The 23,636-nt window shown below is 40.3% G+C and overlaps 1 protein-coding gene across 5 annotated transcripts in view; it reads right to left on the reverse strand.

Annotated features, from left to right (window-relative positions):
• Positions 1 to 14,385: 14,385 nt before the first annotated feature.
• The window catches only part of SMYD3 (SET and MYND domain containing 3), a 745,729-nt gene continuing 736,478 nt past the window's right edge, over positions 14,386 to 23,636 (reverse strand). For all 5 annotated transcript variants that reach the window (XM_055234699.2, XM_055234700.2, XM_063613546.1 and 2 more), the window contains one exon: positions 14,386 to 14,703. In XM_055234699.2, coding sequence (XP_055090674.1) covers positions 14,602 to 14,703 — 102 coding nt within the window. In that variant the 3' untranslated portion in view covers positions 14,386 to 14,601. The remainder of the gene's footprint in view (positions 14,704 to 23,636) is intronic.

Here is a 23,636-nt window from a genome sequence, read left to right on the forward strand (position 1 = left end):
TAGTACAAAGATTTGCCATATGCCTTTCACCCAGCTTCTCTAAACTACACACTGAGGTGTGTAGCTAAACTACACACTGAGGTGTGTAGCTAAACTACACACTTAGGTGAAGTTTACCGTTGGCTCAGGATCCAATCTATACATTCTCATGGCAGATAAGAGCTCATGTCTCCTTAGTCTTCTCCAATAGGGAACAGTTCCTCAGACATTATTTTCTTTCATCTGAAAACACCATTCCATTGTTTCCGACACCCAGGGAGGCTAATGAGAAATCCGTGAATCTAACTGGCATTCTTTTGAAGGTAATCTGGCCTTTTACTCTGGTTGCTTTTTCTTCAGTTTTCTCTAAATTCACGATTGTATTTCTGTTATAGAATTATTATTTTTTATTATGTTTGGGGAGCACTGGACCTTAGAATCTATGAATTAGTGCTTTTATTAGTTTGGGGAAATTTTGAACAATTATATACTCAAATATAATCTCTGCATATTCTTATTCTTCTATCCGTATGGGTTTTTCTTAGATCAAATGTATGGCAGACCTTATTACTGTATCTTCCCTAGTTCTTATTTACTATATTTTTCTCTCTGTGCTGCATTATGGATAATTGCCTCTATTTGGCAGTCTACTATTTTCCCGTCTCCTATGACTAATCTGCTGCCACCAATATCTACTGCAGTTTTTATTTCTATTATTGTATTTTTCATGTCTAGAATCTGTATCATTCTTTTTCAAATGTCACTTTTGTAATTACTTATTCTCTGTAGTTCAAAAAGCCTGTCATTTATTTAGTGAACTTAATTTTTTTAATACACATTATTTCCAGTATTTGAAATTTGAGTTTGTTTCTGTTGCCTACTGTTTTCTTTGTACTCACTCATACTGCTTTTGTTCTTAAGTTTCTTTTCTTTTCTTTTTTTTTTTTTTTTTTTGAGAGAGTCTCGCACTTTCACCCAGGCTGGAGTGCAGTGGCGCAATCTTGGCTCACTGCAAGCTCTGCCTCCTGGGTTCACACCATTCTCCTGCCTCAGCCTCCCGAGTAGCTGGGATTACAGGCGCCTGCCATGATGCCTGGCTAATTTTTTGTATTTTTAGTAGAGACAGGGTTTCACTGTGTTAGCCAGGATGGTCTTGATCTCCTGACCTCATGATCCTCCTGCCTTGGCCTCCCAAAGTGCTGGGATTACAGGCATGAGCCACCACGCCCGGCCCCTTAAGTTTCTAATTATCATTGATCCGTCATTTGCTGGTGTTGAAAAATGACTTGCGGGCTTTTCCAGAAGCCAAGGTTAGGTGTATTCTTCTCCGGTGAGGCTTTTCATTTGTTTCTTCCAGAAAGTTGAAAGCATTGCTAGTTGAGAACCACCTTAAATCAGTTGAGAGATTGAGGTTCCTTGGTCAACTCAGGCTTTGCCTGCCTAGATTGCAAATTTACGTAAGGTTTGGTCTTTAGGCATTAGTGTTCCAGGGTCTTTTTTGGGTCTCTCCTTTTATTAATAGTTTACTGCACTTTTCAGCACCAAGATATCCCTGAGCCGTTTCTCCTTACGGTGGGTGTTTAGTCATTTCAGGTCCCAGTTCATTACGGGCAGGATCTCCTTTAAGTCTGACTACCTTATGGAGCTCATGAGCCTTAACTTCTGACCCTTTTCTCTCTAAAGTTTCTTAAGTTCAAGTCTATGACACTGACAAATGCCTTTAGTGGACAAGCTGCTTTGGTGCTCTGCCATCGCATAGTTCTCTAACCCCTCTGTTACAAGCTTTCATCCAAATATAAGCCTGAAGCTTCCCTACTGCCTTTTAACCACTCTAGTGTTTCACATGTTATTTTGTATTTTTCAGCATTTTTCATCGTTTTTGATGCAGAGTTGTACCACAAAACTCAGCACTGTATAATCCAAATCCATAAAGTCTCCAATCAGTTTTATGGAATCTTACTGTAAATTATGAACAGAGAGCCAATAGTCACCAGATGTCTGAGGAAAAAAATATATTTATATATATACAACAGATGAAGCCCAATACAAACAAAATAGATGGCAATTTGATAGAAACAAACTATGCAGTGAGAAAAAAAAATCAACCTTTACTCCACTATCATTAGTATCCTTAGAGAAGATATTGAATCCATAAAACAAGATTTTTTTAAATTGAAAGATAAAACAAAATCTCTTGAAAGTTAAAAATAACACTAGTGAAAGTGAAAAAGTCTATAAAAAGTTTGAAAGGTAAAATGGAGAGAACCCTTCATAAAGTAAAGGAAAAATACAAACAGATAGAAAACAGAAGAGACAAGAAAATTAGAGAATTAAAATACCAAGTACCTTCCTAAGAAAGTATCCAGGGGAAGCAAAATTTGGGAGACTTACAGTCTTTATTCTACATTTACTTTCAAAATGCTAGGTTGGCATTTACAATCCTGGGGTTGTAAATAATTTTCTCTTAGAATTTTAAAGGTTTTTCTCCATTATATTCTAAATTTCATGATTGTTTTTGAGAAACCTGATTGCATTCTCCTTGATCTTTTGTAAGGAACTCTCCTTTATTTCCTCTGTGGAAACTTGCAAGACCTTTTTGCTTACTGTGTTCTGAAATTTCATGATTATGTGTCTTCATGTGGATTTCATTTTATTCATTGTACTGGACAATCAAGGTCCATTTCAATTTGAAAAAATTACGTCCTTTAGTTCTATGATTTTTGTCTTGCAATTATCTTTATTTCCTTTCATCCATTTCTCTATTCTCCTTGAAACTCCTATTATTCATAGGATGCTAACAACAGTAGAGTTATATTTTGTTTTGTGAAGATTGTAAGACAGCATGCTCATGTTCAGAGTTCTGAGTGGAGGGAAAATAGTAGATATAATCTACTAATTTTTTATTTTTGCATTTAAACTTGTACTAGCATGTGTTGCAAGGACATAAAGGCAAAAAAATTAAAACATATTTATCCTAGGCTGCTGAAAAAACGAGTCACACAATAGGAGGAAATGAAAAACTCTTGACATGTTTCTCAACCCATGTGACATTTTATACACATGGACACAAAACCAAGCACACTGAACATAAATTCACAATCGAAATTACAAAGTATGCAAGGAAGCTGTCAAGTGAAAGACAACAAACACAATAAGCCAGAAGACTACAACACTCCCAAACTTTTTCACAGAAGAAAATTAAAAAGAATTTAAAGTATGCAACTATCTATAAGGAAGAAACCATAAGACCTTATGAAAAGTCAAAAAGAATGTTTAGGAACAAAAATTATATAGTTGAAGTGAAAGGTTCAGTGAATAGGATAAAAGCAAGTTCAACATATGAAAATCTCACTAGTAAAGTGGAAAACAGAGCTGAAGAAATTAACCAGAATGAGAGAGACAGGTAGAGATGAAAATTTGAAAGAAACATGAAATGACAATGTTTAAAATCGAGTTAATGAATTCTAGAATGAGAGAATAGAAAAAAAGTGAAGCCAGGTATCTATTTGAAGAGATAATTTTTGAGAAATGTCTCTAATTGATGAAAGACTTGAAGCTTCCAATTCAGAAAAATAAAACAAACCCAGAGGAGGTTGTAGTATTGCTCACAACACAGCTTTGGAGCAAGAAACTAAGTTCACAGCAAAAATGTGGCAATCAGCTCATCAAGTCCATAGAACGTACTCGTCATACCGTATTCCTTCATCCAGAGGCAGCTGGCCTGGTAGAATCGTGGAATGATAGGACCCACTTAGGTCATTAGCTAGGACACTACCCTATGAGAGTGTGGTCCTATGGGATTTGCTTATGCTTTGAATCATCAAGTGACATACAAAGCTGTTTCTTTTACAGGCAAAATACATGTTCTAGGAACCAGGCGGGGGTAAGGGGTTGAGCATGGCCTCTCACAATTACAGTTAATAGTGTATTTGAAGAATTTTTGCTCCGTTTCCCTGTACCCTTCAGCTCTGTTGGTTTAAATGTCATGGTTCTAAGAGAGGAATGACTCCTCCAAGGAATACAACAATGGTTCCATTATTATGGAAGTTGAGACTGTCACTTAACTGAGACCAGTCACTTTGGGTTCTTCAAGCTTCAGAATCAACAGGTGGAGAAACAGATTACTGTTCTGGCTGGGTTGATTTTTCCTACTATTGAATTGCTGCTGTACAATGGGATAAAGGAGAATCATGCCTGAACCCAGGGGTTCTCTAAAGTACATCTTAGTAATTGTATTAACTAGTTCAATGGAAAATGGAAGCAATCCAAAAAGGTGAGAACACTAAGGACACAGACAGTTCAGGAACGAAAACTAAATCACTCCACCAGGTAAAAAACCTTAACCAAGCAAGGGGCTGGCTGAAGACTTAAAAGGTCACAGAATTGGTAGAAGAATTTTAAGATATCAACTCAACTCATGAATATTTAAAAATCAAGGATCATATGAAGAAAGTTGGTGATGGTTAACTTTACAACTGGACTCTGGTTTATCATACTTTTTTTTTGAGACGAGGTCTGGCTCTGTGGCCCAGGCTGGAGTGCAGTGGCATGATCTTGGCTCACTGCAACCTCTGCCTCCCGGGCTCAAGTGATCCTCCTGCCTCAGACTCCTGAGTAGCTGGGACTACAGGTGTGTGCCACCACACTTGGCTAATTTTTGTCTATTTTGTAGAGACAGAGTTTTGCCATACTGCCCAAGCTGGTCTTGAATTCCTGCATTAAAACGATCCTCCCACCGTGGCCTCCCAAAGTGCTGCGATTACAGACATGAGGCACCACGCCTGGCCTAGAGTAGAGTTCTTAATGGTTTTGAAAATGCTATTCGAAGGAACTCAGGGCAAAAAACAAAAGCAAAGTAAAAAAACAAATGACAAACTGGGAGACTAAATACCACAGGTAAGGGCAATCTCCCTAATATAAAAGAACTAAAGATCAAGGGAGGAAAAAAGACCAAAAAACCTGAGAGAAAAATAGACAAAATACATGTAAAGATTGTTCACAAAAATATAGACACAAGGAAAAGAAACTATCAACAGAGTAAACAGACAACCTACAGAATGGGAGAAAATACTGGCAAACTATGCATCTGAAAAGGTCTACTATCCAGCATCAGTAAGGAACTTGAAGTTATAAGAAAAAAGAACGCCAGTAAAAAGTGGGCAAAGGACATGAGCAGACACTTTTCTAAAGAAGACATACATATGGCCAACAATCATATGAAAAAAAAAACTCAACATCACTAATCATTAGAGAAATGCAAATCAAAACCACAATGAAATACATCTCATACTAGTTAGAATGGCTACTACTAAAAAGTAAAAAAATAACAGATCCTGGAGAAGTTGTAGAGAAAAAGGAATACTTAAACACTGTTAGTGGGACTGTAAATTAGTTCAACCATTGTGGAAGACAGCATGGTGATTCCTCAAAGACTTAAAAACAGAAATACCATTTGACCCAGCAAATATACCCAGTATATACCCAAAGGAATATAAATTGTTCTACCATAAAGACACATGCACGCATATGTTGACTGCAGCACTATTCAGAATAGCAAAGACATGGAATCAACCTAACTGCTCATCAGTGGTAGATTGGATAAAGAAAATGTGGTGCATATACAACATGGAATACTATGCAGCCATAAAAAAGAATGGGATCATATTCTTTGCAGGAACATGGATGGAGGTGGGGGCTATTATCTTTAGCAAACTCACGCAGGAACAGAAAACCAAAAACTATATGTTCTCACTTACAAGTGGGAGCTAAATGATGAGAACACACAGACACATAGAGGGGAAAAACACACATTGGGACTTATCAGAGGGCAGAGGGTGGGAGGAGGGAGAGGATCAGGATAAATAACTAATGGATACTAGGCTTACTATTAATACCTAAGTGATGACATAATCTGTACAACAATCCCCCATGACACAAATGTACCTATATAACAAAGCTGCACATGTACCCCTGAACTTGAAAGTTAAATTTTATACAGAAAATAGACAGACAGACAGACACACAGGCACACACTAAGCGAGGTGTGGTGGTTCATGCCTGTAATCCTAGCACTTTGGGAGGCTGAGGTAGGAGGATAGCTTGAGGCCAGGAGTTCAAGACCAGCCTGGTCAACAGAGGGAGACTCTCCCATCTCTATTTAAAAAATAAAAAAGATTAAAAAGAAAAAGACAGTCAACTTCACTAATTAGAAAGTGCAAATTAAAATTACATTGAGGGGCCAGACACAGTGGCTCACACTTGTAATCCCAGAACTTTGAGAGTCTAAAGTGGGAGGATTGCTTGAGGCAAGGAGTTTGAGACCAGCCTGGGCAACACAGTGAGACTCTGTTTCTACCAAAAAAAATAAATAAATTAGCTGGGCATGGTCACATGCACCTGTAGTCCCAGCTACTCAGAAAGCTGCAGGTAGGAGGATAATTTGAGCCCAGGAGTTTCAGGCTGCAGTGAGCTATGATCACACCACTGCACTCCATCCTGGGTGACAGAGCGAGACCCTGTCTCCAAAAGCAAACAAACAAAAAACCCCAATAGTGGGCCAGGCATAGTGGCTCATGCCTGTAATCCAAGCACTTTGGGAGGCTGAGGCAGGTGGGTCACTTGAGGTCATTAGTTCGAGACCAGCCCGGCCAACATGGTAAAACCCTGTCTCTACTAAAAATACAAAAAAAAAAAAAAAAAAAAAAAACGTAGCCAGGTGTGGTGGCACATGCCTGAAATCCCAGCTACTTGGGAGGCTGAGGTACCAGAATTGCTTGAGCCTGGGAGGTGGAGGTTGCAGTGAGCTGAGATCAGGGCACTGCCTGGGTGACACAGCAAGACTCTGTCTCAAAAACAAAACCAAAAAACTACACCGAGATACCATTTCTTACCTATTAGCTTAGCAACAAATTCAGAAGCTGGACAATCCAATCAATTGGCAGGGCTGAGAGGAAACAGGCATGGCCATGTAACCCTCTGGGGGTGAATTTGACAACACCCTACAAAATGACACGCGTTTACCCTTTGACTCAGCAACTCCACTTGTAGAAAATTATCCTGAAGATGCATTTCCAGCAATGTGAAAAGACAGATGGCCAAGATTATTCCTTATGGCATTATTTAAGATAAGAAAATATATACCTTTGTATTGACAGATATATGCTAATATAAATCAATAATGGGAAAACCCTAAAATTGAATTCAAATAGAAACGAACTTCGATATTAAATTGAACATGTAATCATACAGAAAATAAACATACAAGTAACTTTTAAACATAGTATTCTGATTATAAAAGTTTTTGTCTAAGGAAAAAAAACACTGGAAAGGAATCTCAAATTTCACTTCAGCTTGTGCTCGTCGTGGTTGTAGTATAATAATTTCAAAACTATTTTGTATGTATAAGGGAAGCACAAACATGGAAGGAGAAAGATGAGGAACCACCCCAGATGTTGGATTTTAATCAGTGGATTCATGATCTTAAAAAGGCCCAGGTTAGGAGCACCCAGGTTAGGGTTTCTAAATATCACTCCTTACCAAAAGAAATGAGATCAGTGAGGAGGTCTTTGCAGTGGCTGAGAAATGAGGTGCTGGGGCCTGCTCAGGGGCTGGGAAACAAGGCTGAAATTCAAAAAAGCACTTTGGGGGATGAATAGATAGAATTGTTTCCCTCAGTAGAAGAGAAGAGACACTCAGTAACTGAGTTTCTGTGATGAAGCGTGGAAGGGGCCACGATGGCACTGAGCTAAACATGAAAGGCAGAGAACTGGTTTTTAACATGTTTTGAATCAGTTTTGAATATGTTGACTTTGAGCCAATAGCTTTCAGATGCTTACAACCCTCCAGAAGTTAAGGGGGTGTCCCAACTTGGGGGTGGTGTTTCTGCTCCTTCTCCTCAACCAGTTTGATCTCTTACTTACTTCAGGGACAGAGAGGGCTCCACGTGCTCCCAATGCTTCTACCAACGATTGCCTGTCATGGGGATTAACAATGCTCCACAGACAATGCCCAGAATCTTCTCCCTGCAGGATCCCAGTGGGCTGCTCTTGAGTGAGCCAACATCAATTCCCAATTGGGGCAGAAAAGCATTTTCAAGACCTAACTCAGGGACGAGCCCCCATGTATGGAATTTCTCTTTCACCCCTGCAGCGAAGCCTGACTCGGGGCCTCTGTGGTTTGTGGCTGTCTGGCTTCACCAGGCTCTGGCTGCCTCCCTGCCTGCCCAGCGCTCCTGCCTGGCTACAGCAAGCATGTCCCGAGCATCTATTCTGAGCAGCTTCCCGGGCAGCCTTCCTCCCCCGCACTCTTGGCATTCATGTGGCATGGCTATAAATTATGCCCAGCATGTTCATTTTCAGTTTAAATGTGTTCTCATCCCAGAGGAGCAACTAATGGCATCAAGTTACTGATGTGAAAAAAGCCTGCTGCTACAATGACTATGGATTAATGAAATAGCAGTCATGGAGGCTGGGGTGGCAATAAATCGTCAGCCACTGGTGACACGAATTTTAAATTATGTTCTCCATCCCTTGCCCCCTTCTCCAAAATTATTTTGCTGTAAAGTTGTTTGGTAAATGTTTACCTTTGCTTATATGTTTGCTTTCTATTAAAAGTTGATGCAGGCAGGGCCCCTAGTTCTTAGAAAACTGGAAGCAGGATGAGAGGGATTTAAAAGCCTATCATGCTTTCTCTAGGAGGCGTGAAGGCAAATCTCTTAATCCAGGATCATCACTGACTGATAAATTTCATTCAGAAAATTTGGCAAACACAAGGTTCTTTCAGTGAACGCTGCTCATCCGGCATGTAAGTTACTATTCCTACCTTCTGTTATGACTTTTTTCCTAATGAATTTAAAATGAGGAACTCGTACAATTCCCACCAGTGTTTTTGAAAGGTAGCAAGTCTATTTCTCATTTGATGAAGGGCCCCAGGGTATCCACTGATGGGCCACAGGGAGTCTCAGAATCTCTGATCCTAAAAGCAAACTGTTCATATGTACAGTTGGCTCTCTGTATCTGCAGGTCCCGCCATCTGTGGATTCAACTAATATTGGATCGAAAATATTCAGAAAAAAACTGCATTTGTATGGAACAGGTACAAACGTTTTTCTTGTCATTATTCCTTAAACACAGTATAGCAACTATTTACATGGCATTTACATTTTAGTAAGTATTACAAGCAACCTACAGATGATTTAAAGTATGAGAGGATGTGCAGGGGTTATATGCAAATATCACACCATTTTATATCGGGGACTTGAGCACCCGTGGATTTTGGTACCCAGGATGCCCTGGAGCCAATCCCCCATGGACACCAAGGGAAAACTATGTTTTTCTGGAAAGAAGATCTGTAGATTCATCAAATTCACTAAACGTTCTGTAACACCAAAAAAACGTAAGGCTAACTATGGTGGACTGCACTGACGGCTCCAGTTTCTTCCCCTCCAGGTGTCCATGCCCTTGCAATGGTGCTCTGCAGCCCCTCCCAATGAGGAGCCTCGACCCATCCCTTGATTCTAGCGTGGCCTTAAGATTGGCTGTGGTCCACGGGATACTAGCAAGTGTGATACAAGCAGAGTTGAAAAAGTATTTGTACACTGGGGCTTGCCTACTTACAGTGCCCAGAACTCCACAGCCACGTGAACAAGGCTGGGCGAACTGATGAGCTACATGGCCCACCCACCTCCCCTTCCCAGCAGACCTACCTATTAGCAACCACATAGAGTGAGTGAGCCCACCAAGACCAGCATGCCTAGGCCAAACCAGAAGGACTGTCCAGCTCAAACTGCTGACTTACAATAACCTGAAAAAAGGTTACTTTAAGCCACCAAGTTCTGGGGTAGTTTGTTATGCAGTAAAGCTAACTGACTTGCTAGGTTGGGGAAGTTCTCCTGGATAATATCCTCAAGAGTGTTTTCCAGCTTGGATCCATTCTCCCTGTCACTTTCAGGTACACCAATCAAACGAAGATGTGGTCTTTTCACATAGTCCCATATTTTTTGGAGGCTTTGTTCATTTCTTTTCATTCTTTTTTCTCTAATCTTGTCTTCTAGCTTTATTTCATTAAGTTGATCTTCAATCTCTGATATCCCTTCTTCCGCTTGATCGATTTGGCTACTGATACTTGTGTATGCTTCACCAAGTTCTCGTGCTGTATTTTTCAGCTCTATCAGGTCGTTTATGTTCTTCTCTAAACTGGTTATTCTAGTTAGCAATTCATTGAACCTTTTTTCAATGTTCGTAATTTCCTTACATTGGGTTAGAACATGCTCCATTAGCTCGGAGGAGTTTGTTATTACCCACCTTCTGAAGCCTACTTCTGTCAATTTGTCAAACTCATTCTCCACCCAGTTTTGTTCCCTTGCTGGCGAGGAGTTGTGATCCTTTGGAGGAGAAGAGGCGTTCTGGGTTTTGGAATTTTCAGCCTTTTTTTGCTGGTTTCTCCCTATCTTCGTGGATTTATCTACCTTTGGTCTCTAATGTTGGTGACCTTCGGATGGGGTCTCTGAGTGGACGTCCTTTTTGTTGATGTTGATGCTATTCCTGTTTGTTAGTTTTCCTTCTAACAGTCAGGCCCCTCTGCTGCAGGTCCGCTGGAGTTTGCTGAGGTCCACTCCAGACCCTGTTTGCCTGGGTATCACCAGCGGAGGCTGCAGAACAGCAAAGATTGCTGCCTGTTCCTTCCTCTGGAAGGTTCGTCCCAAAGGGCACCCGCCAGATGCCAGCCAGAGCTCTCCTGTATAAGGTGTCTGTTGGCCCCTACTGGGAGGTGTCTCCCAGTCAGGATACACGGGGGTCAGGGACCCACTTGAGGAGGTAGTCTGACCCTTATCAGAGCTCGAATAGGCAAAAGTTGGAAGCATTGCCTTTGAAAAGCAGCACAAGACAAGGATGCCCCTCTCAGACCCCTCCTATTCAATGTAGTATTGGAAATTCTGGCCAGGGCAATCAGACAAGAGAAAGAAAGAAAGCGTATTCAAATAGGAAGAGAGGAAGCCAAACTGTCTCTGTTTGCAGATGACGTGATTTTATATTTAGAAAACCCCACTGTCTCAGCCCAAAATCTCCTTAAGCTGATAAGCAACTTCAGCAAAGTCTCAGGATACAAAATCAATGAGCAAAAATCACAAGCATTCCTACACAGAAACAGAGAGCCAAATCATGAGTGAACTCCCATTCACGATTGCTACAAAGACAATAAAATACCTAGAACTACAACTTCCAAGGGATGTGAAGGACCTCTTCAAGGAGAACTACAAACCACTGCTAAAGGAAATAAGAGAGGACACAAACAAATGGAAAAACATTCCATGCTCATGAATAGGAAGAACAATATCGTGAAAATGGCCATACTACCCAAAGTAATTTATAGATTCAATGCCATCCCCATCAAGCTACCATTGACTTTCTTCACAGATTTGGAAAAAATTACTTTAAATTTCATGTGGAACCAAAAAAGAGCCCACACAGCCAAGACAATCCTAAGCAGAAAGAACAAAGCTGGAGGCATCACGCTACCTGACTTCAAACTATACTATAAGACTACAGTAACCAAAACAGCATGGTACTGGCACCAAAACAGATATACAGACCAATGGAACAGAACAGAGGCCTCGGAAATAACACCACACAGCTATAACCATTGAAAAATCTGGCAAAAACAAGAAATGGGGAAAGGATTCCCTATTTAATAAATGGTGTTGGGAAAACTGGCTAGCCATATGCAGAAAACTGAAACTGGACGCCTCCCTTAAAACTTATACAAAAATTAACTCAAGTTGGATTAAAGACTTAAACATAAGACCTAAAGCCATAAAAACCCTAGAAGAAAACGTAGGCAATACCATTCAGGACATAGGCATGGGCAAAGACTCCATGACTAAAACACCAAAGGCAATGGCAACAAAAGCCAAAATGGACAAATGGGATCTAATTAAACTAAAGAGCTTCTGCACAGCAAAAGAAACTACTGTCAGAGTGAACAGGCAACCTAAGGAATGAGAGAAAAATTTTGTAATCTATCCATCTGACATAGGGCTAATATCCAGAATCTTCAAAGAATTTAAATTTACAAGAAAAAAACAACCCCATCAAAAAGTGGGCAAAGTTTATGAACAGACACTTCTCAAAAGGTGACATTTATGTGGCCAACATATGAAAAAATGTTCATCCTCACTGGTCATCAGAGAAATGCAAATCAAAACCACAATGAGATACCATCTCACACCAGTTAGAAGGGCAATTATTAAAAAGTCAGGAAACAACAGATGTCGGAGAGGATGTGGAGAAATAGGAACGCTTTTACATTGTTGGTGGGAATGTAAATTAGTTCAGCCATTGTGCAAGACAGTGTGGCGATTCCTTAGGGATCTAGAACCAGAAATACCATTTGGCCCAGTGATCCCATTACTGGGTATATACCCAAAGGATTATAAATCATGCTACTACAAAGACATATACACACATATGTTTAATGTGGCACTATTCACAATAGCAAAGACTTGGAACCAACCCAAATGTCCATAAATAATAGACTGGATTAAGAAAACGTGGCACATATATACCATGGAATGCTATGCAGCCATAAAAAAAGAATGAGTTCAAGTCCTTTGCAGGGACATGGATGAAGCTGGAAACCATCATTCTCAGCAAACTAACAAAGGAACAGAAAACCCAACACGGCATGTTCTCATTCATAAGTGGGAGTTGAACAACGAGAACACACAGACACAGGGAGAGGAATATCACACACCGGGCCTGTTGGTGGGGTGGGGGGCTAGGGGAAGAATACCATTAGGAGAAATACCTAATGTAGATGACGCGTTGATGGGTGCAGCAAACCACCATGGCACGTGTATACCTATGTAACAAATCTGCACATTCTGCACATGTACCCCAGAACTTAAAGTATAATAATAATAAACCTCAAATGAGAGGAAAAAAAAAGCTAACTGATACAAGTACCAGACCAGACAGTGTCCATTTTGAAGATGGGGATGTGTCTTATTCAGTCTTTGTGTCTCCCTTCCCGAAAACCACTGTAACCATTCAATATGTATCTGCTGAACTGGGTAGAAATGGCCCCTTGAAAAGGCTGCAATTAAACCCCTTTTTCTCAAGGCTACTCAGTCAATCAGGAGGGATTCCAGCACACCCAGGATTCCATTTCCGCATTTTTATAAAATGGGCTTCAAAATAACTACGTTGCCAGGCTATTGTGGTTGTTAAAGATACTGTGTGCTTTAGAGATGTCCTTGATACATAATAGATGGTGGCTCAAGCAGAAAGAAGCTTATGGAAAGGCTTTAGAACTCATCAGCATGCAGGATGTTGTACATTTTTTTTCTATCAAAGTGGTCACCATGTGTCCAGCCTAAGAGGACTCCAGTTTCAAGTCATCAGCTTTCTCTGTTGCAGAAGTAATGTTGGCTCCTTCAAGCTCCATCAGACATCCATGTGCCATTCTAACAGTGCCTGGTCAGAGGACTCGCGGCACCGGCACCCTCCGTGAAAGATGGGGAGGGCTCCTGAGTGGGACTCAGGAATGTGGGTTGCTGCTCTGGATTCTGCCACCGCCCATTTCCTTGCTTGTGAAACAAAGTGTGGATGATTGCATGGTCTCTAAGAATCCTTCCAGCTCTAGGAATCCAAGGTCTTCAGTTACCACCAGTGTCATCTAAGCGTGAGGGACTGCACTGCTCACAGGATCACTGAGCCATAAGAGAATTCACGTTTTTAGAAGTGGAAAAGAAAAGGTTTTCTGTATTTGTCTAAAGCAGAAAGGCAGAAAAACAGACCAAAGAATTAGGAAATAATAAAGAGGAAAAAGCAAGCAAGCAAGTCTGATTTGAGCTGGGATGCGAGAACCTTGCTTGCTGCAGGATAAGGGAGCTTTACACTCTGCATACCACGCTCACATGCTGAACCACACATTTGGGTATTTACAGAAAAGATTTCAAGGAAAAAAAAAGACATACACAAGGAGTTATAAAATGCTGATGAGAAAGGTTTACACAAGAGCTGTGAGACATTTGAAAAACTAGTTTTTGGCATTAAGACCCCTATCCTTTTCTAATAATATCTAAAATGGCTTCTTCCTAGGATTTAGAATAAAACTTCTTCTGCTGGAGATGTATTTGGAAGTAAATAACAAACACAAACATCATTTATCACAAAGAGCAAAAGATGACATCTCAAAATTCTGCTTCTTGCCAAAATGGACATTAAGTTTTTGCTTGGAAGCAAATGTGAAAATAGTGACATTTATCTAATTATCCCTACATATATCCAAAGAGAAAGTTATAGCTTACTTTGTCATGCTTTTAATACGATTTTCTGTCTTGAATGTTGGTATTTTAAACATTAAAATCACCAATGAGTAAGCAAATAAGACAATTACCAGATGGCATCCTCAACCAAATGTTTTGAATTTATTATAATCGTGCTTCTCTACAACTAATGATTCTTGTGGTTTGCAAACCATGTCTGCCTTTATTTACCTACACAAACACAAAACGGAATTTCCAATAGGAGAGGTTCACACAGCTAACAAAGCATAGAGTGTGTGACCTCAATAAGGCATTCAACAAAGACACACGCCATCTCTCCCTCTGACTGCATTCCCTTAGGATGCTCTGATGTTGGCGTCGCATTCTTCTAAAAGTAGAATCAAATCTTCAATCAGGCTGTGTTCTCTGCCATGTGTCACTCTCATAATATCAAAAGCCTAAAGAGAAAGGACGGAAGAGAGATTAGACCCCAAAATAGGTGAGCTCAGGCCATTCCCCACCTTTACCCCATGATGCCAGGGGCCTGGTGAACCCCATAGGTTTACAGGGTGAACAGTCTTTAACAGGCTCACAGCACTGTGGTTCTCCCAGCTGGAAAGTCACCTGACAAGGGTGATTTCTGAATGTGGAATTTGGAAAGCAGACTCACTATTCAAGTCATGCTGGGGCCCAGTGACAATCCATGATCTTCCAAGACTGTCAGTGCACAGGTTTGGTGGGTAGTCACAGGGATAAGAAGAGTTACCAAAATGATTGAGTCATATGAAAGACCATGCTGCTACCACCTTAAAATTTTTCTTTATTGCACACTCCATTCAATTCTCATCTATATGCACTGGGATTATTATATACATGTATTCTCACATTTTTTTCATATCATATTATAGCATTGGCATTTCGACAATCCTCTCCTTCACTCCCCATATTTGGTCCATTACTAAATCTTGTCAACTGTATCTCCAAAATATTTCTGAAATCTGTGTGGGCTTATGACTACTTCGATAATACAGTATAATAGAAGTAAAGCGACTGACTTGTGAGACTAGGTCAAAAAGGCCTCTGTGTTGTTTACTGGTCAGTATGTTTGCTCCCAGAACCAAGAGACTCCATGCTGTAAGGAAGCCCAAGCCACACAGAGGGAGGCCGTGTACAGGCACTCTGGCTGGCAGTCTTAGCCAAGCTCATCTTTCAAGTCATTCTAGACAAGGCACCAGACATGTACATAAATAAACCTTCAGACAACTCCAGCACCCAGCTGAGACTGCCAGATCTGTCTTCCCAGATGAAACACCAGACATTGTAGAAAAGCAGAAAGCCATTCTTATGCTGTATGCCAATTCCTGACACATAGAATTTGTGCGAGAATTTTGCTGTTGTTTACTCCATTAAGTTTTGGGATGGTTATGGAACAACAAACAACCAGAGTATCCTTGAAAATATTTTTGTAATAAATAAGAGATAAGCAATATTATCCTGCCCTGCCCAGATGGGGGGTGGGGTGGACTGGGGAGAAGGGAGGGACCCCAGAACCACTGCATTTGATGTAAATGTGCCCAGGGGACTTGTAAAGAGATGACTCTGGTGGCTGTTATGCACCCAAAGTACCAGGAAGTGGCACTGAGGCTCTCAGCCTTAGCTACACAGTAGGATCAAGCAGAGAGCTTCAAATGAGACACCCAGGGCCAGACCCTGCCCATCAACAGCTGAAGCCTGCTCTCCAGGAATGAGGCCTAGGCCCCAGGAGATTCCAACATGTCCTCAAGGTTGAAAACAACTGAGACAGCAAACTCTCAACAAATAACAGCAACTACTCATGATTCAATGTTAATTTATAGCCAGCACAATTACCATTTTAATAGTTGTATATAATGAATGCCATCATGTTTATAAACCATTATTTACTAAGCTACATCTGGAAATTTAGATCACTTCCAATTGTTTATTATGATATGATGCAGATCTTCCAGAATATATTTTTTGCCTTTCTTGGATATTTAAGAGCAATTCCTAGGGGTGGAAATCTTGAGCATGAACATCTTGAAAACCACAGAGATTTTAGACCTTGGTGGTCATGTGGTGAGACGCCTGCATTTTGCAATTCTGCATGCAGGAAAACTTTCCATTCTACGTTGGAAAAACGCTGAAGCTTCGAGAAACAAAGCTTTTCAGGGGGATGGGTACTTTCAACCTCTGTTTCTGGCTTCTTTTTTCACCTCTTGAATGTTCCCTTTAGGCTGGAAGGAAAACAGGCAGACAGAGGGGGTCTAGATTTGCTGCTGAGAGAGAGAGAGAGAGAGAGAGAAAGAGAAAGAGAGACACAGAGAGAGAGAGAGAGAGGAGAGAGAGAGAGAGAAAGAAAGGGCCAGCGCCTCAGACCCTGGCCTCTCAGCCTGGAAGACAGCTCTGTTCTGAGTCTAGTTGTGACCCCGCACTGGCAGTCTGGCCCCTCACCCTGTGACACTCCAGCTGCAAAGCCCAGAAGGTGACTGGAGCTGAGATGCTGGCGGTGGGAGTTCACTTCCTATTCACGCGAGCAAGTCTGCTCTGTGGGTGCACAGCACCTGCCAGCAAATCCCCAGGCAGGGGGCTGTCCGAGTGCAGGGGAGGAGTTGGGACCAGCCCCCACCTTGCAGGCAGCCTCGCTCTATGAGATTCCTCTGGGCAGAGGATTAAAAACAAATGTTTGATGCCATTCATGGAGCACATGCCTCATGTTTTATTCTCTTTTCTCCACACAGCCCTGGATCCTCCGCTGCTGTGGACATCTTGAGGTCTGAGGCAGAGACCTGTGTGACAGCACGATTGCGGAAAGAGAAGGTTTCTCAGATCAGACGCCTTCATGGGAAATTCTCTTACTTGAAAGCACTCTTAGATGTTCTCTTCCCTTTTACTCAACAAAGAGCCAGAGTGCTTGTGATCTGGCAAAGGAAGATGAATGGGGCAGAATCACTGCCCGGAAAGATCTTTGTAGAGAGGGACATAACCCCCATCCTGAAAAAGGCCAGGCCTAACCTGCTCAGCCTCGCCTCCCTCCCTGCCCTCACAGAGGCCCTCGGCTGGTTGAGGGCCTGGCCTTGTTGCTCAGAATTTCCAGGCCAGCCTCTTTTTTGCCCTCCTGGCTACATTCTCCAGGTTCCCCATCTGAAGAATGATCTGTGCTTCTCTCTGACTTGACTCAGAGGCTAAATGACAAAGCCATCTTCTTCTCACTTGGAAAACGTAGGTTCATTGGCATGCTTTTGAACGTACTACAGGCTCCAGTCTTCCTTCCTCGCTCTTTGCTTCCAGTTCCAGTGGTGAGTTTCACTTTCTCCTCTTTTGCAGCTTTAAGAGTAAGGTCTACTCCTCAAAGTCCAAAGTTAATTGCCACTGATCCAGTATATTCCTGTTCATGGAAGGGGCAGACCTGCCCATCCCACAGTAGGGTAACTACTTCCAGTTCTTCAGCCATTCTGGAATTACAGCCACAGCCAGGAAGGGGGAATTTCCTGGCCTTCCTCCAGCTTCACATCCACATCTCACAGCCTCCTTCCTTGAGGAAAGACCAGAAGGATCATCTAGTCGAATACCCTCATGTTATGGAAGGAAGTGCTTCCTGAGGTCACCTGGCTCGAGAGTTAGACTAAGGATGACCTCTCAGCTCTCAGGACTCAACCCAGTGTGTCCATTCCATGACTGCATTGTGCAGCCTCCCCCTGTGAACAGACTACAGTGACCAAGGAGAGGAGCAGAGGCTCTCCTGGACGTGGCTGCTGAGATACCCTGAGGGGAAACAGGTGCCTTCCTTGTCAAGATGCTGCTGGTCATGTTCTGCGTTCTCTTACTTGATGCTGAATGCATCATCAGTAGCAAAGGGGAGTAGGGGCAACCCTCAGAAATGTGTGTGTAGAGTCCGAGATACTAAGTTTAAAGGATCTTGTCCATAGGGTGGCTAGAAACAGAGAGGAAATGGGTATGGGTAGGGGCAGAGAACTAATCTGAAGCGAATGAAAAAAAAAAAAAAAACTACATCATCTGTCTAGAAAGTAAAACTCAATATAGATTTGATTAATTAACAAGCAAACACTGTACTTTTCTCTGAGTGATGGGCAGATGTAGATGAGAAAGGGAGAGAAAAAAGAAAAGAAAGAAGTAGGATTCAGTAATGTGCAAAATATGTTAGTGACTGTGTGTGCGGGAGTGTGCATGGATGAATGGCGTGACACAGGTCAGCAGGAAGCTGCAATTCACACCTGGTGATGAGGACATCTGGTCCTTGTCTTGAACATCACCTGGGCCTATGGGTGAGCTGGGGCAGACAGTCCTCAGCGACGTACGGAGAGGGCCCTGTGTGGCCGTAGGCACAGCCCTTCAGCACAGCAGGAAGATGAGAAGGGCTTCCCCTCACATTACCATCCCCCCAAAAAGTTACGATAAATTTCTGACAAACCAGAGCAAGTGTTTCAAGTAGCTCTGTGTCCCCCTTCTCCTACTGCTCCCATCTGTCACACATGCGCATGTCAGAGAGGACAATTTTGGTTTAATTTCCTGCAGCAGCATATAAAATAGATTAAGGAAATATAAAATCGGGGCAGGCTGGTGTTGGGAAAAGCTTATCTCTTTCCACTACATTTTATTTTTCTTAATGGTAGCATTTAAAAAGAGCCTGCACATAATCTTTCACAGAGCACTCATTTGAAGCCTCCAAGGAGGGTGCCTGCTACACCCACATCCAGACTCTAAATGTCACATAAGCAAGAGCAGCATAGATTGTCTGCCACATTACAGGCATACAGTTAACTCAGTAATAGAGAAAGGGTCCCCAGAATTGATTTCAATCTCATCATATCTGTTTTTTTTTTAAGTGATTTTAGAATTGTGGTCATATATTAAATAAAATGAATTTAAAACAAATCATAATGTTGGAAACAATATACTTTTCCTATTAATTTTAATATGAATATATTAAGCTTATCAAGGATCTCAAACAGTTTCTACCATGAGCTTGAGGAATCTAGTGAGTGACTTCCCAAGTATGATTTAAATATGGATATAAAATCAGAGGGAAAAGAAATGTATGCATGATAAGAACCCCTGGAATCAAATCACAACGGGAAAAAATAAAGTAGGTTTTCTTATTCTGCCCATCTCAGAAAGAAAAGCAGAGGGTGGGGCACAGGGAGGAGGAAGCTGGTCTGGGGCATTCAAAGGAGGAAATGCAAGAAGCAAGAGGTACAACACATTAAGCAGCTTTGGAGGCACAAAAAGCCCTTTGCAAGGACAGCAGAGAATCCCAAAGGCTTTGCTGATCCACCTCAGCTCAGCAGCACCCCTGGAGACCCCACTCCACTCTACACCTTGGATAACTCTCCAAGTGTATATTCCGCTGGAGGAATCTGTCCTTTTGGGAGGCAGAATTTCCTTAGAGATAACATCTACCCATTCATTCACTCAATACTGTCTGAGCAGCTTTAATGAAAAAAACTTGGCCCCTGCCCTGGGAGAAGCCCTGGCATAGTCAGAGGGACAGAATGTAAACACCAGATCATCACAGTGGAACACTGTGTGTTCAACAGAGATGCAAAGTGATGGGGCGCCCAGAGGAAGGAGGAACCAGGTAGCCCCAGGGGACCCTCAGGAGGGTTTACAGATGTGGTGAGCTCAGGTCTGTGCTTTCCAGTGGTAGTAACCATTCCAGAAAAAGCATGGCTGTTGTATCACTGTTTAATCAATCAACCAATACATACATATTTATTGAACCCTGAGAGACTCTGAAGAAGTTATGTTTCCTCAGCTAAATAATGACACTGGACAATATAAATTCTAAAGGCAACCCAAGTCCCAATGTGTTGTACAATGTACCATGCCAGACACAGCTACAAGGTGTGGATTTGGTTTTGTTTCCAAATATTGTTACTGATTTCTAATTTAATTCCATTGTGGTCAGATAATTTACTTTGTATTAACTTGAATCTTTTTACGTTTACTGATATCTGTTTTGTGGCATAAAATGGTCTCTTTTGGTATTATAGTTACTTAAAAAATGTGCATTCTGTTATCTTTGGGTGAAGTGTTTTCTAAATGTCAGGTCCCATTGGTTGGTGGTGTTATGGAATTATTTTGTATCCCTGCTCAGTTTGTCTAGTTGTTCTACCAACTGTTGACAGAGGAGGTCTGATGTTCCCAGCTGTGCTTGTCTATTTGCTCATTTCTCCTTTCAGTTCTATCAGTTTTTGTTTCCCATGTTTTGCATCTGTGTTGTTTGGTGCATACATATTTAGTACTGCTATGTCTTTTTGGTAGACTGACCTTTTTTTCATTATACAACGTCCCTCTCTGTCTCTCATAACATTTTCTTTGCTCTGAAGTCTACTTTACTTAATATTGATATTGCTACTCCAGCTTTCTTTTGATTGTGTTTTTATAATGTATCTTTTTCCATCCTTTTGCTTTCAACCTATTTGCATCATTCTATTTAAAAAGAATTCTTACAGACAACATATGCTGGAGTCATTTGTTAAAAATCTGTTCTACTAATCTCTGTCTTTTAATTGGTGTATTTAGGCAATTTACATCTTTCACATAGACTTACATAATTTACAATGTTATTATTAATATATTAGGGCTTAAATCTACCATTTAATTTTTTGTTTTCTGTTTGCTGTTTCTTTTTCCTGCATTCTTGTGGGTTAAACTTTTTTTTAGAATTTCATTCTCTAGTGCTTTTGAGTGTATTATTTTATATAGTTTTGTGGTTGCTCCAGGTCTTATTATTTATATATATTATATATATATATATATATATACACACACACATATGTATATATAACTTGTACATAATATACATGTATGTATATTATATATGTATATATACACATATATATGTATATAACTTATCATACTTTACTAGTGTCATCATTTTACCAGTTGAACTCAAGTGTAGAAACCTTCCCTTTACATTTTACCCTCCCCCACTTCCCCATATGGAATACAATTGCCCTAAATATTTCCACTACATACATTTAGAATCATATCAGATAGTGTTATAATTTTTGCTTCAACTATCAAACAATCTAGAAAACTCAAGGGGAGAAGGAAAGATCATTTTACTTACCCATATTTTTGCTGACCATATTCTTTCTTCTTTCCTGATGTTCTAAGAGCCTTCTTTTATCATTTTCTTTCTGTTTAGAGAACTTCTTTAGCCATTCTTTTACAGTAAGTCTGCTAGTGATAAGTTCTTTTAGTTTTCCTTCATCTGAAAATGTCTTGATTTCTTCTACATTCCTGAAGGATTTTTTTGCTGGACAAGATAAATTCTAAGGGCAACCCAAGCTTTGGGTTAACAGTTCTTTTCTTTCAGTACTTGAAAAAAATATGCTACTTTCATCTGGCTTCTGTGGTTTCTGATGAGAAAATCACTGTCATTCAAATTGTTTTTCCTGTACGGGTAAGTTGTCATTTTTCTCTTGCTGCTTTTAGGACTTATTTTTTTTTTTCTGTCTTTAGTTTTCAAAAGTTTGAGTATGATCCACAGTCTTGGTGTGAACTACTTTCGGTTTACACTGTTTGGGGTTTGCTTAGCTTCTTGAATCTACAGGTTTATGTCGCCTGCCAAATTTGGAAAGTTTTCCACTATTAATTTTTTTAAAAAACAATGTGGTAAAGTAAACAAAACACTAATAGTTACCATTTTAACTATTTTTAACTCTTGCGTAGCATTAAGTACATTCACATTGTTGTGCAACCATTACTACTATCCATATATCCATAACTTCTGCATCATCCTGTACTGAAACTGTGTACCCATTAAACAATAGCTTCCCATCCCCTCCTCCCTTCACACTCTGGTAACCACTGTTCTACTTCTGTCTGTAGGTATTTGACTATTCTAGGTACCTCATATAAGTGGAATAATATGATATTTGTTCTTTTCTGTCAGGCTTCCATCACTTAGCATAATGCCTTCAAGGTTCATTTATGTGTAGCATGTGTCATAATTTTACTCCTTTTTAAGGTTGAATAATATTCCATTGTATGTATATATCCTATTCTATGGGTTGCTTTTTATTCTGTTGATGGTATCTTTCGATGCCCAAAAGTGTTTAATTTTGGTGAAGTCCAATTTGTTTATACTTTCTTTTGTTACCTGTACCTTTGGTGTCATATCCAAGAAATCATCACTATGTCCAATGTCATGAGGCTTTTTCCTTAATGTGTTCTTCTAAGAGTCTAGTAGAAGCTTTTGCTCTTATGTTTAGGTCTTTGATCCATTTTGAGTTACTTTATATGGTGTTAGTTAAGGGTCCAACTTTATTCTTTTGCATGTGGATATGCAGCTTCTCCAACACTATTTGTTGAAGAGACTGTCATTTTTCCATTGAGTGGTCTTGGCATCCATGTTGAAAATCATTTGACCATATATGCGAGGGTTTATTTCTGGGCTCTCTATTCTATTCCATTGGTCTATATGTCCATCTATTCCAGTATCACTCTGTTTTGACTACTGTAGCTTTCTCGTAAATTTTAAAATCAAGAACTGCGAGTTCTGCATATTTGTTCTTTTTCAAGACTGCTTTTGGCTATTTGGGATTCCTTGAGGTTCCATATATATTTCAAGATGTATTTTTCTATTTCTTCCCCAAAAAAGCCATTGGGATTTTGATAGAAATTGCATTGAATCTGAAGATTATTTTGGGTAATATTGACATCTTAATAATACTAAGTCTTCCAACCTATGAACATGAGATGTCATTCTCCTTATTTATGCCTTCTTCATGGAGAATAACTTTATTTATTCTCAGATAATAACTTACTCAGTTATTCGGTTTTGTGTAATTGCAAATAGCATTATTCTCTTAATTTTGTTTTTGAATTGTTCATTTTTAGCATTTAGAAATACAACTGATTTTTGTGTGTTGATTTGTATCCTGCTACCTTGCTTAATTCACTTATTAGTTCTAACATTTTCTGGTGTGTGTGTGTAATTTTCAGAGCTTTCTCCATATGAGATCATGCCATCTGCATACAGAGATAATTTTATTTCTTCCTTTCCAATTTGGATGCCTCCACCATTATTTCTTCAAGCACTTTTCCACCTCACCCTCTTTTTTTTCTCTTTCTGGGACTCCAAGATCTTTTGCTCTTGATCCATAGGTCCCTTGAGGCACTGTTCAATTTTACTTTTTCTTCAGTATTTTTTTCTGTTTTTCAGGTTGGGCAGTTTCAATTGTCTTATCTTCACATTCACCAATTCATTCCTCTGTTTCCTCCGTTCTGTGGTGGAGCTCCCTTCTGTTTATTTTGATTATTATATTTATCAGTTGTTAAATTCCTATTTGTGTCTTCTTTATGGTTTCTACTTCTTAACTGAGATTTTCTATTTTGTCCA

Source organism: Symphalangus syndactylus, chromosome 19 (assembly GCF_028878055.3).
Source record: "Symphalangus syndactylus isolate Jambi chromosome 19, NHGRI_mSymSyn1-v2.1_pri, whole genome shotgun sequence".
Taxonomy (NCBI): domain Eukaryota; kingdom Metazoa; phylum Chordata; class Mammalia; order Primates; family Hylobatidae; genus Symphalangus; species Symphalangus syndactylus.